At 44.0% G+C, this 14,156-nt stretch overlaps 1 protein-coding gene across 1 annotated transcript in view; it reads left to right on the forward strand.

Moving 5' to 3' along the window:
* Positions 1-14,156, forward strand: part of LOC106566523 (ERC protein 2) — a 353,915-nt gene that overhangs the window by 270,375 nt on the left and 69,384 nt on the right. The window contains exon 12 of the mRNA XM_082959688.1: positions 1,551-1,613. Coding sequence (XP_082815814.1) covers positions 1,551-1,577 — 27 coding nt within the window. The 3' untranslated portion in view covers positions 1,578-1,613. The remainder of the gene's footprint in view (positions 1-1,550; positions 1,614-14,156) is intronic.

A 14,156-nucleotide genomic window follows, 5' to 3' on the forward strand; every position in this document is an offset into this window, starting at 1 on the left:
GTGTCTGACCATGGCTAGCGGTGCAGTGTAGCACTCAGTCCAGAGGTCAGCTTGTTCCCGGCTGCTTTGACAGAGGTCATCCCAATCAATTTTCCTCATGTCTGACCTTTGACCTATAGTGGACGTTCCGCAGAAGCTACCATAGGGCTTGTGTGCGTTTGTGTGCATTTGTGTGTGTGATTGATGATGAAGAGGGTCTGGTCAAACAGCTCAGAGACACAATGCTTTCCAAGGCTGTCAGATGGAGAGATACTGTCAAAGCCATTATAAACAAAAAAACACACACAAACACATTTTTTCCATGACCAAACCATATCTCAGCTCTTGCGTCTCATTATTGCGTCATTATTCATGTAGCTAAAAGACACCTTTATTTATCTTATCAGGCCATCCAAGTTGGCATCCACCACCTGTTTTCACCTAACCTGTTTTTACCTCACTTCAGTTTGATGGGCATGTTGTGTCCATGTTGTTCTGCTTTAGCCACAGCTATAGCGCTGCCAGGGACTTGGCACCATGCCTCTGTAAGGAAATAGAGAACAGCCATAAAGTGTTTATCAGAGTTAGAATTACAAGGCCTCTCTCTGGTTGTTGTTCCTTATTCTCCCCCTCGACAGGCTGCCTGCTCTGTAAGAAGTAGCACATGGTATTTAGCCCTGACTGGGTGGGGGTGTGTGTGTGTGGGTGTGTGTGTGTGTGTGTGTGTGTGGTTGTGTGTGTGTGGTTGCGTGTGTGTGTGTTTAGCCTGGCTACGTTGGCGAAAGAGCTTGGCTGTGTTTACCCCGCCTGTCACAGGCACTCACTGGGGATAGATGCTTCTAACTGATTGACCTTAGCATGTGGACGCAGACTGTTGCTGAAGCTATTAGCATTTAGCATAGCATACTCTTGCGTATCCCTAGCCTTAGCCTAGCTTTAGCCGTAGCATAGCCATGGCCTAGCAAAGCCATTGTGATTGAGAGGGGAACATAACTCCTGACAGGTAATGCAGTTAAGGCAGGTGTGTCTGAAGGTGTGTCTGCGTGCCTCAAGACCTTAATTAGCCCACTGAGCTAAACTCTAGGCTATAGCTCTGGGAGCCAACACAAGTCTTCAGGTACCGGAGAAGTTCTCTCATCAAGTGAGCATGGCTCAGTGAACCAAATCTACTACAGTACTCTGCTGCTTGCCTGCCTGTCTGCAAAGACGTCATGGTGTTGGTCTGTGTGGGTTAGCCTCACTGTTCCCAGGGCTATGTCTGGCTAGACTCAGGCCTGAGGAAACCTCTGTAAGATTCATTACTGCCTCCTGACTACATCACAAAGAGGGAAAAAGTCCATTGATATCATACAGTAGAACAGAGCTACAGCCTGGGTGAACAAGCTAAACATGCTAGCTTTGATTATAACTGGCTGTGAGACTTGTAGGGAAACACGGTACAACTAAGTATAGGAAGGCCTGACCTTTGGTATTCAGGTCTGGATTTTGCTGTGTTCTCCAGAAAAAACACAGTACATGAAGAAAATGTTATGCAAATTGCATTTGACTGATTGATTTATTCTCTCCAACAGGACGATGAGGAGGGCATCTGGGCATGACCGTCGCCATGGGAACTGAAGCTCCAATCATGAGAGGTGAGTGACTGCGATGTTCTTCCTTTCAACTTCTCCAGCATCACCCTCCTTTTCATCATCCTCTTCTTCATCATCCTCCTCTCTTCATCATCCTCCTCTTTTCATCATCCTCCTCTTTTCATCATCCTCCTCTCTTCATCATCCTCCTCTCTTCATCATCCTCCTCTCTTCATCATCCTCCTCTCTTCATCATCCTCCTCCTCATCCTCCTCTTCATTACCCTCCTCCTCCTCATCCTCCTCTCTTCATCATCATCCTCTCTTCATCATCCTCCTCTTCATCACCCTCCTCTCTTCATCATCCTCCTCTTTTCATCACCCTCCTCTTCATCACCCTCCTCTTCATCACCCTCCTCTCTTCATCATCCTCCTCTTTTCATCATCCTCCTCTTCATCATCCTCCTCTTTTCTTCACCATCCTCTTCATCACCCTCCTCTCTTCATCATCCTCTTTTCTTCACCCTCCTCTTCATCAACCTCCTCTCTTCATCATCCTCCTCTCTTCATCATCCTCCTCTTTTCATGATCTATCTGGGTTATCTGCCCCTGGGGGCATTGGGGACATTGAGGTGCACGGTGCCAAATCACAAGCTAGCTAGATTTGAGATTCATAAGCACAGCACCTACTGATTGTACGTTTTGGTTGTGACCACAATTCCCACATGATTGTTCAGCTCTGACTGAGGGGAATGTACTGCAATACAAGCAGCTCTTTTTATGGTCCCTCATGACTTTCAGAGGACTATAACTGTGTGTGTGCATGTGTGCGTGCATGTGTGCATAGAAATGTGTGTCTGTGCTTGTTTTCTAGTGGTTGTCTGTAATGAAGTTTCTTTACAGCCCCTTCTGATTTTAGTGGTCCTAAATTGATGGAGTTGACATGAAGGTTTACTGTTCTGCAGCTATGTAGCGGCTGCGGTTGGTGTACAGTATATCTACTGAGCCTGCTGTATGTGTGTTACCTCGTGGTATTAATCCTAACTGCGTTCACCAGCCGAACAGACTAAAGTAGGGCTCTGAGGTGATAAAAACGACCGGAGTGAGAAAAACCAGAGATGGACAAGTTTCTCCCCCACTTCTCTCTCTCTCTTTCCTTTCTCTCGCTCGCTCTCTCTCCTCTCTCTCTCTCTTTCCTCTCTCGGTTTCTCTCTCTTTCCTCTCTCTGTTTCTCTCTCTTTCCTCTCTCTGTCTCTCTCTCTTTCCTCTCTCTGTCTCTCTCTCTCCCTTTTCTCTCTCTGTGTCTCTCTCCTCTCTCTCGCTTTCTCTCTCTCTCTCAATCTATCCCCTCTCTCTCTTTTCCAATCACACACATACAGGCCAGTAAAGTTTTACCGTGGTACTCCACCCTGGTGTGTGGGGTTGCTTAATTAGAAAGGTGCACAGCCCAGTCATGAAGATTTGTATTTTTAGCTGAAAAAGCATTAAGTGAAGAATGTCATAAAGGTTAATACCTTGTTACTCTTTTATATCAGAGCCCCCAAGAGACAAAAAAATACCTTGTTACTCTTTTATGTCAGAGCCCCCCATAGACCAAAAAAAAGACCTTGGCTTTATAATGGGATTGTGTGCATACCTGGTGTGTGTGTAGGGGTGTGTGTGTGCATACCTGGTGTGTATGCATACCTGGTGTGTGTAGGGGTGTGTGTGTGTGTGCATACCCAGTGTGTGTGTGTTACTGTGGTGAAAACGGTGTGTAGGACCAGACTACATAATCCACTCCATGTGTTCAGAGAATGCGGCAGTGTCAAGATTCACCTAAAGAAAACGACTTCTCTCTCCCTCCATCTCTCTCTCCCCTTCTCTCCCTCCACCTTTCTCTCTCTCCCTCCACCTTTCTCTCCTCCCCTTCTCTCTCTCTCCCTCCACCTTTCTCTCTCTCCCCTGCTCTCTCCCTCCATCTCTCTCTCCCCTTCTCTCTCCCTCCACCTTTCTCTCTCTCCCCTTCTCTCTCTCTCCCTCCACCTTTCTCTCTCTCCCCTGCTCTCTCCCTCCATCTCTCTCTCCCCTTCTCTCCCTCCACCTTTCTCTCTCTCCCTCCACCTTTCTCTCTCTCCCCTTCTCTCTCTCTCCCTCCACCTTTCTCTCTCTCCCCTGCTCTCTCCCTCCATCTCTCTCTCCCCTTCTCTCTCCCTCCACCTTTCTCTCTCTCCCCTTCTCTCTCTCTCTCCACCTTTCTCTCTCTCCCCTGCTCTCTCCCTCCTTTCTCTCTCCCCTTCTCTCTCCCTCCACCTTTCTCTCTCTCCCCTTCTCTCCCTCCACCTTTCTCTCTCTCCCCTTCTCTCTCTCTCTCTCCACCTTTCTCTCTCTCCCCTGCTCTCTCCCTCCATTTCTCTCTCCCCTTCTCTCTTCCTCCACCTTTCTCTCTCTCCCCTGCTCTCTCCCTCCACCTTTCTCTCTCTCCCCTTCTCTCTCCCTCCACCTTTCTCTCTCTCCCCTTCTCTCTCCCTCCACCTTTCTCTCTCTCCCTCCACCTTTCTCTCTCTCCCCTGCTCTCTCACTCCATCTCTCTCTCCCCTTCTCTCTCCCTCCACCTTTCTCTCTCTCCCCTGCTCTCTCCCTCCACCTTTCTCTCTCTCCCCTGCTCTCTCCCTCCACCTTTCTCTCTCTCCCCTTCTCTCTCCCTCCACCTTTTTCTCTCTCCCCTTATCCCCCTCCATCTCTCTCTCTCCCCTTCTCTCCCTCCATCTCTCTCTCTCTCTCTCTCCCCTTCTCTCTCCCTCCACCTTTCTCTCTCTCCCCTTCTCTCTCCCTATATCTCTCTTTCCCTCCTCTCTCCCTCCATCTCTCTCTCCCCTTCTCTTCCTCCATCTCCCTCTCCCCTTCTCTCTCCCTCCACCTTTCTCTCTCTCCCCTTCTCTCTCCCTCCACCTTTCTCTCTCTCCCCTTCTCTCTCCCTCCACCTTTCTCTCTCTCCCCTTCTCTCTTCCTCTACCTTTCTCCCTCTCCCCTTCTCTCTCCCTCCATCTCTCTCTCTCTCCCCTTCTCTCTCCCTCCACCTTTCTCTCTCTCCCCTTCTCTCTCCCTATATCTTTCTTTTTCCCTCCTCTCTCCCTCCATCGTTCTCTCCCTCCATCTTTCTCTTTTCCTCCTTCTTGCTCCCGCCATCTTCTCTCTCCTGCCTTCTCCCATTCCTCTGCAGTGTCCTCCCTTTCCCTGCTAGTGTGATCTGAAGAATAATCTATCAGTATGAACAGGAGCTATATTCACCAGTACAGTCTCTCCAATCAAGTATTAACTCAAAGTGTGTGTTTGTGTGTGTTTTTGACTGTGTATGCTCTCATAGTATCAGAAGCCTTCTACTATTCTCCTGATACCACAGGCGGCCGGTGGCACCTTAATTGGGCTAATTTCTGGAACAGAATAAATGGAATGCTGTCGAACACATCAAACACATGGTTTTCATGTGTTTGATGCCATTCCATTTACTTCATTCCAGCCATTATTCTGAGCCGTCCTCCCCTCAGCAGCCTCCTGTGCCTGATACTCTCCCCCTTTCTTCCCCACTCTCCCCTTTCTTCCCCTCTCTTCCTCTCTCCCAGTGCATCTTATCCCAGCCTAATAGAATAAGCCAGCCCCATTAGCCCTTAGCGCTAGTTGTTATCAGTGGGACTCATCTATCCACTGCTATTATTCTGGGGGTGCTAGGCGAGCAAGCGGCTAACGTTTATTAGCCTTTCTCTATGAGGGAACACATGGGAGCCATTTAGCAGTGTGTAGCTGTAGCGTAGTAAGGCAATGCCTAATCCTCATATCCTGTCTCAGAATGAGCCACCGTTAATATGAGAAAACAGAGATGACAGGACTGATAGACACAACGTGTGTCCGTATGTGTGCGTGTGTGTGTGTGTGTGTGTGTGTGTGTGTGTGTGTGTGTGTGTGTGTGTGTGTGTGTGTGTGTGCCTGTGTATCCTGGCGTTGACTCTGATTGGTGGTTAAGGGTTCTGTGTGTCCAGGCGTTGACTCTGATTGGTGGTTAAGGGTTCTGTGTATCCAGGCGTTGACTCTGATTGGTGGTTAAGGGTTCTGTGTATCCAGGCGTTGACTCTGATTGGTGGGTAAGGGTTCTGTGTATCCAGGCGTTGACTCTGATTGGTGGTTAAGGGTTCTGTGTATCCAGGAGTTGACTCTGATTGGTGGTTAAGGGTTCTGTGTATCCAGGCGTTGACTCTGATTGGTGGTTAAGGGTTCTGTGTATCCAGGAGTTGACTCTGATTGGTGGTTAAGGGTTCTGTGTATCCAGGAGTTGACTCTGATTGGTGGTTAAGGGTTTTGTGTATCCAGGCGTTGACTCTGATTGGTGGTTAAGGGTTTTGTGTATCCAGGCGTTGACTCTGATTGGTGGTTAAGGGTTCTGTGTATCCAGGCGTTGACTCTGATTGGTGGTTAAGGGTTCTGTGTATCCAGGAGTTGACTCTGATTGGTGGTTAAGGGTTCTGTGTATCCAGGAGTTGACTCTGATTGGTGGTTAAGGGTTCTGTGTATCCAGGCGTTGACTCTGGTGTTTAGGCCCAAGCAAAAAACATAATATTTGTATATATTACAAGTATACTAAAGTATACTTATATACTAAGACTATAAATAATATACTTCAAATACAAGATGTAATGTTCTATTATATCATAAGTATACTATAAATATAATATAATTTACTTCAACACACTTTGTTTTTTTCAGTCTTTTAGTATACTCTAAATATGCTATCATCACACTTCAATACACTTATTAGAGTGTACTTTATATTCATTGTTTTTCAGTCTTTTATTATACTACTGTATTTGTTCACTATCATTAAACTTAAACACACTCATTAAAACTGTACTTCAATTTCAAACGATTTAATTGTAATTTAGTACATGTATATTCATTCAAAATAAAGAAAGATTGTGCTGAAAGACATTGAACTTTCTTTTGTGTTATTAAATACAGCCGGAAATAACGTGGATATCAGAGCGGCGGTAACCAGCATTACAACCAGGAATATGACTTTTCTGAATTGGATACTTTGTTCATACCCCCCAGGGTAACTGAACTTATCCCAGACACCGCTGGCGGAGAACTGTTATTCAGAGGAGGCGTACACACCATCCACCATTTCAGATTATATTACTCGCTAAAGTTCAGTATTTGTATTTATTATGGCAGCTACTTTTCCTGGGTTCTGGCAGAATTAAGGCAGTTATACAATTTTAAAAACATTACAATACATTCATTACAGAATTCACAACACACTAAGTGTGTGCCTGAGGGCACCCTACTCCACTACCATATATCTACAACACAAAATCCATGTGTACGTGTGTGTATAGTGCGGATGTTATCATGTGTGTGTATGCATGTGTCTGTGCTTATGTTTTTGTTACTTCGCAGCCCCCACTGTTCCGTAAGGTGTATTTTACCTGCTTTTTATATCTGATTCTACTGCTTGCATCAGTTACCTGATGTGGAATAGAGTTCTGTGTAGTCATGGCTCTATGTAGTACTGTGCGCCTCCCATAGTCTGTTCTGGACTTGGGGACTGTGAAGAGACCTCTGGTGGCATGTCTTGTGGGGTATGCATGGGTGTCCGAGCTGTGTGCTAGTATTTTAAACAGACAGCTCGGTACCTTCAGCTTGTCAACACCTCTTATGAAAACAAGTAATGTTGATGTCAATCTCTCTTCCACTTTGAGCCATGTAGACGAGCTCAGGGCGATGATCTCCTTCCAGAGAGACATCAGGGGGACTGTAACATACTCTGTTTCACGGAATCATGGCTCTCTCGGGATATATAGCCAGCTGGATTCTCAGTACATCGAGCAGACAGGAATAAAGAACTCTCCGGGAAGAAGAAAGGCGGGGGTGTATGTTTCATGATTACCTACTCATAGTGTGATTGTGATAACATATAGAAACTCAAGTCCTTTTGTTCACCTGACCTGTAATACCTCACAATCAAATGCCGACCGTATTACCTCCCAAGAGAATTATCTTCGGTTATAGTCACAGCCATGTATATTCCCCCTCAAGCTGATACCATGAAGGCCCTCAAGGAACTACACTGGACTTTATGCAAACTGTAAACCACATATCCTGCTGCATTTATTGTAGCTGGGGATTTTAACAAAGAAAATTTGAGGAAACCGCTACCGAAGTTCTATCAACATTGACTGTAGTACTCGCTCTGGAAATACACTGGATCACTGCTACACCCCCTTTCGAGATGCCTACAAGGCCCTCCCCCGCCCTCCCTTTGGCAAATCAGATCACAACTACATTTTGCTCCTCCCTTCATATAGGCAGAAACTCAAACAGGAAGTGCCTGTTCTAAGGTCTATTCAATGCTGGTCTGACCAATCGGAATCCATGGTTCAAGAATGTTTTGATCACGTGGACTGAGATATGTTCCAGGTAGCCTCTGAGAATAACATTGACATATACACGGATATGGTGATTGAATTCATCAGGAAGTGTATGGGGGATGTCGTTCCCACTGTGACTATTAAAATTTACCCTAACCAGAAACCGTGGATAGATGGCAGCATTTGAGCAAAACTGAAAGCATGAACCACCGCATTTAACCATGGCAAGGTGACTGGGAATATGGCTGAATACAAACAGTGTAGTTATTCCCTCCATTATTCCTTCAAACAGGCAAAACCTCTGTACAGAGACAAAGTGGAGTCGTCAGTACAGAGACAAAGTGGAGTCGTCTGTACAGAGACAAAGTGGAGTCGTCTGTACAGAGACAAAGTGGAGTCATCAGTACAGAGACAAAGTGGAGTCGTCTGTACAGAGACAAAGTGGAGTCGTCTGTACAGAGACAAAGTGGAGTCGTCAGTACAGAGACAAAGTGGAGTCGCAATTGAACGGCTCAGACATGAGACGTATGTGGCAGGATCTACAGACAATCACAGACTACAAAGGGAAAACCAGCTACGTCGCGGACACTAACGTCTTGCTCATGGACAAGCTAAACACCTTCTTCGCCCCACTTTGAGGATAACACAGTGCCACTGACGCGGCCCGCTCCCAAGGGACTGTGGGCTCTCGTTCTCTGTGGCTGACGTAAGACATTTAAGCATGTTAACCCTCGCAGGGCTGCTGGCCCATACGGCATCTCTAGCTGCGTCCTCAGAGCTGGCAACACAGAAACATTTTGCACAAACAGTCCTTACAACGTTATGTCCTGAATGTGACAGTTTATTTTTGGATGCAATGTTCAGACATTCACAGAAGTAGTGACAGCATAACACAATTATCCAAACCGGAAAATGTAGGCTACATTAGTCCTAGCGCTAACTGAGGAAATATTGACCTAACACAAGCGTTCACATTTAGGTAACTCTCAGCTGACAGAAAACATAATATGAATTAGCAAATAGAAATGGCATTTTACAATTCATCACATCGCGGGTGAGCTCACCATTGATCAAAATAACTGAGTAAAAGATCGAAAGTAATCTGGCGATGGGTAGTTTGTAACCGCCGCCATGTTTGTTTTTTCTGGTCAACCAAAGATAAGAAGAGGCAACAAGATGAGAAAGGGGGATACCTAGTCAGTTGTCCAACAATATATTCAACTGAAATGTGTCTTCCGCATTTAACCCAACCCCTCTGTATCAGAGAGGTGCGGGGGACTGCCTTAATTGACATCCACGTCTTCGGCGTTTGGTCTTTTTGCAGTATGCATTGAAGCGGGTGTGTCGTCTACCGTCATTCACTTCCCTTCATTCACTTCCGGAAGTTCACTCAAATGATGAGTGAAACAACCCACACCTCATTTTGTTATAACATCTGACAGACATTTACGTGACACCCACAATTGTACAATGTTAACAAACATGACGCCACACATAGCTGGCAAATAGCTTAACATTAGCTCACCATAATCAGTACAACCTTCAAAAATATATTTTACACAACATGTCCTTTAAAATCTATGCAAGAATCAGAATGCTACTTCTGTGTGACTCAATGAGGAGGCAGAACACACCTCAATTCAAACTGTTGTTAGAAAATAAAACTTGTTAGAAAATAATTTCAAATTGCCAAGTTCAAATATAGCCAATAGATAATTAGCAGGCAGCGTGTGTCTTGGCTTGAGGGCAGCACGGGTTAACTGTCCTGTTGTGTAACAATTTTGGAACAGTGAGTGCATTCTGACATCACAAGCATAAAAAACTCACACTTGGGTGACCATTAGAGAGATTTGGAACTCACATGTGAAAAGGTTCAAATTGATTTAATTGACATTTGTTGTAAAAAATCTCAAAAGTGGAAGAAAAATGCAACAACAAGACTAAATTATTTCAGGAGTAAAATTTGGCTTAACAAATCACATAATATGTTAAATGGACTCTGCGTGAAATAATAGGGATTGTCATGATTTTCTTGGACTAACCCTTCCTCTGTCCTTAGTCAAGTATTGAATTTCAAGCACAGATTCAACTACAAAGACCAGGGAGCCTTTCGAAAGCCTCATAAAAAGGACACTGATTGGTAGATCATTAACAATATCAAATCAGACATGGAATATTTAAGCATGGTCAAATTAATAATTATGCTGTGGATTATGTATTAAACCACCCAGACACATCAAAGATGGCACCGACAGAGATGGTCGCCTCGCTTCAAGTCCTTAGGAAACTATGCAGTATTTTTTTTTTTTATGTATTATTTCTTACATTTTTACCCCAGGAAAACTCAAGTTTTATTACATACAGCCGGGAAGAACTATTGGATATAAGAGCGACGTCAATTTACCAACATTATGACCAGGAATACGACTTTCCCGAAGCGGATCATCTGTTTGGACCACCACCCAGGACAATGGACCTAATCCCAGAAGCCGACCCAAAACAACGGCGGGGAAGATGGAGCGTCCTCCTGGTCAGGCTCCGTAGACGTGCACATCACTCACCACTCCTGAGTATACTACTCGCCAATGTCCAGTCTTTTGACAGCAAGGTAGATGAAATTCGAGGAAGGGTTACCTTCCAGAGAGACATCAGAGATTGTAACATTCTCTGTTTCACGGAAACTCGGCTCTCTCGGGATATGTTGTCGGAATCGGTTCAGCTACCGGGCTTCTCCATGCATCACAATGACAGAGATAAACTCCTCTCTGAGAAGAGGAAGGGCGGTGAATTTAACCACTTCCGGTTGCTCCAGGAAGCTTAGAATCGACACAGATAGACCTCATAGTGGCCTGATGGATAGTCATCGAAGACAGGTTCATAAGACATTCATAACCCACATAGGCTTCAGGTTGAATTTAGGGGAGCAGGCAATGTACTCCTATGGCGAGAGAAGTCATTCCAAACTGTTTGAAGTAAACACCTTCTTTTCACTGTTAAGGGTTAATGCCACATGGTCAAGGTTAGGCTTGCACAGATCGGGAGGACCTCAGGAATGTTCCTGAGGTCCAATTGTGCTTCTAACCCTAACGGTTCTCCCGCTGCCACCCAAAAGCACCTGCAATTTAGGGCCAGGCTTCATTATGGGCCTAATTTTTTTCACGTTCGATGCGCTCAGACCGAGCGACTTATTTACAGAGGGTTGAATGAGTGTATATTGTTTCAGAAAATCACAGAAAATCACAGAAATCTCGCAGAGCTCCGAAACCCGCCTTAACCTCTATGGGCTAGGTGGGACGCTAGCGTCCCCCCCCGTGGTGCACTCCATCAACAGCAGGTGCATTTCAAGAGCGGCAAATTTGAATCCAAATAAATGTCAAAATTCAAATTTTTCAAACATACAACTATTTTACACCCTTTGAAAGATAAACATCTCATTAATCTAACCACGTTTTACGATTTCAAAAAGGTTTTACGGCGAAAGCATAAATTTAGAGTATGTTAGGACAGTACATTTACAAGAGTTGTGTGTAATGTTTTGTCAATTCAAAGACAGGGTCACCAAAACCATAAAACCAGCTAAAATGATGCACTAACCTTTTACAATCTCCATCAGATGACACTCCTAGGACATTATGTTAGACAATGCATGCATTTTTAGTTCTATCAAGTTCATATTTATATCCAAAAACAGCGTTTTACTATGGCATTGATGTTGAGGAAATCGTTTCCCTCCAATAACCGGCAGTCAAGTCAGCACCACAAATTAAATAATTAAAATTAGAAAACATTGGTAAAATATTATATTGTCATTTAAAGAATTATAGATTTACATCTCTTGAACGCAATCAACTTGCCAGATTTAAAAATAACCTTACTGGGAAATCACACTTTGCAATAATCTGAGCACTGCGCCCAGAAAAATACGCGTTGCGATACAGACTAGACGTCATGTTGGGGAGATCTAAAATCGAAAATACTATGTAAATAATCCATTACCTTTGATTCTCTTCATCAGATGTCACTTCCAGGTATCACAGGTCCATAACGAATGTAGTTTTGTTCAAAAAAGCTCATCATTTATGTCCAAAAATCTCCGTCTTGTTAGCACATGATCTAAGCCAGCCGGACTTCTCGTCATGAACGAGGGGAAAAAATATATTTACGTTCGTTCAAACATGTCAAACGTTGTATAGCATAAATCATTAGGGCCTTTTTTAACCAGAACATGAATAATATTCAAGGTGGACGAATGCATACTCTTTTATAACGTATTGGAACGAGGGTACCCAACATGAACTCGCGCGCCAGGTGTCTAATGGGCCATCATCGTTCCATGGCTCTTGTTCGGTCAGATCTCCCTCCAGAAGACTCAAAACACTTTGTAAAGGCTGGTGACATCTAGTGGAAGCAATAGGAAGTGCCAAAATATTCCTCAGCCCCTGTGTTTTTCAATGGGATAGGTTTAAAGGTAATACAACACATCAGGTATCCACTTCCTGTCAGAAAATGTCTCAGGGTTTTGCCTGCCAAATGAGTTCTGTTATACTCACAGACACCATTCAAACCGTTTTAGAAACTTTAGAGTGTTTTCTATCCATATATAATAAGTATATGCATATTCTAGTTACTGGGTAGGATTAGTAACCAGATTAAATCGGGTACATTTTTTTTATCCAGCCGTGCAAATACTGCCCCCTAGCCCTAACAGGTTAATGGATTCGTCTGAACACACTGCAACTGGATCTGTAACTTTTTGGAAAAAAATCACCAATTGTACATTGTCTTAAATTACAATAGATAAATGTCTGGTTCTTTTTTTCCTGACACCGTAGGTTCATGTACTTTGATGTGAAGTGGTCAAATTAGCGCTCTGTTTTCATTTTTGACCTTTAATCCCAGATAAACGGCCTTAACTCAAAAAGCGTTGAGGCCTCGACGCCATCTTGTTCGGGGCTAACTGCCCATTATGCCAAACCTATGCTCACCAAGTTTCGTCTTTGAAGTCTTTTCCGTTTAGGAGAAACGGCCATGTCGTGATTGATGTTGTTTTGTACATTTGCAATAAGATTACATTCGCCATCTGGTGGTATTTTCCGAGACAGCGGAAAAATGACAAAAATATGAACATTTTATAAAATGGAAACCGAATGTCCGAGACTTCCCGGAAGATCTGGCCCCGGTGCACGGCCCGCCGTCGTCCGCACATTTTACAAACATTCGCGGACGTCTAATAAGAGTCTGTACATTTGCAATATGGAGTTTCTCATCGATCATACAGCAAATGCCAAAATGTTCCCTTCATTCATGTCCGGGAACTTGCAGGTGCCTTTACATTTTAGTCATTTTGGTGGAAGAGTGGGGTAACGTCTCACAGCAAGAACTGGAAAATCTGGTGCAGTCCATGAGGAGATGCACTGCAGTACTTAAAACCTCTCCAGCGTCCCGTCCCGTATGCGGGATCAAAATCCAGGGAAAACTCCTAGCGACATTAGCATAACAAAATTTAATATATATATTTTTTCAAATATAGGACTGTCTCATATCGTTTTATAGATACACCTCTCCTGAATCGACCCACGTCGTCCGATTTCAAAAAGGTTTTACAGGAAAAGCAAATCATTAGATTATGTTAGAGGAGTCCATCGTAAAAGCAGCAACATAGCCATTTTCCGACCAACCACATGCATCACAAATAACCAAAAAACAGCTAAATGCAGCACTAACCTTTTACAAACTTCATCAGATGACACACCTAGGACATCATGTTACACAATGCATGCATTCTTTTGTTCAATAAAGTTCATATTTATATATGAAAACAGCATTTTACATCGGCGTCTGACGTTGACTAACTATTTTCCTGTCAAATGCATCCAGGGAAACAGTGCTACAATTTACTGAATTACTATTCGAAAACATTTTTAAAATGTAATATTGTCATTCTAAGATTTATAGATGAATATCTCTTGAAAGCACCTGTCATACCAGATTTAAAAATAACTTTACTGGGTAATCACACTTAGCAATAAAAGGGGATGCGATACTCAGAAAATGAGCTAGTAAACCGAGCTCGGCGCCATCTTGGAACAATCGCATATCACATCTAATCTTGTATAATATTGTCAATAATCGCTTACCTTTAGTTGTCTTCATCAGAAAGCACTTCCAGGAATCCCAGGTCCACAACAGATGTATTTTCGGTCGAA

Source organism: Salmo salar, chromosome 13, assembly GCF_965601325.2.
Source record: "Salmo salar chromosome 13, fSalSal1, whole genome shotgun sequence".
NCBI lineage: Eukaryota > Metazoa > Chordata > Actinopteri > Salmoniformes > Salmonidae > Salmo > Salmo salar.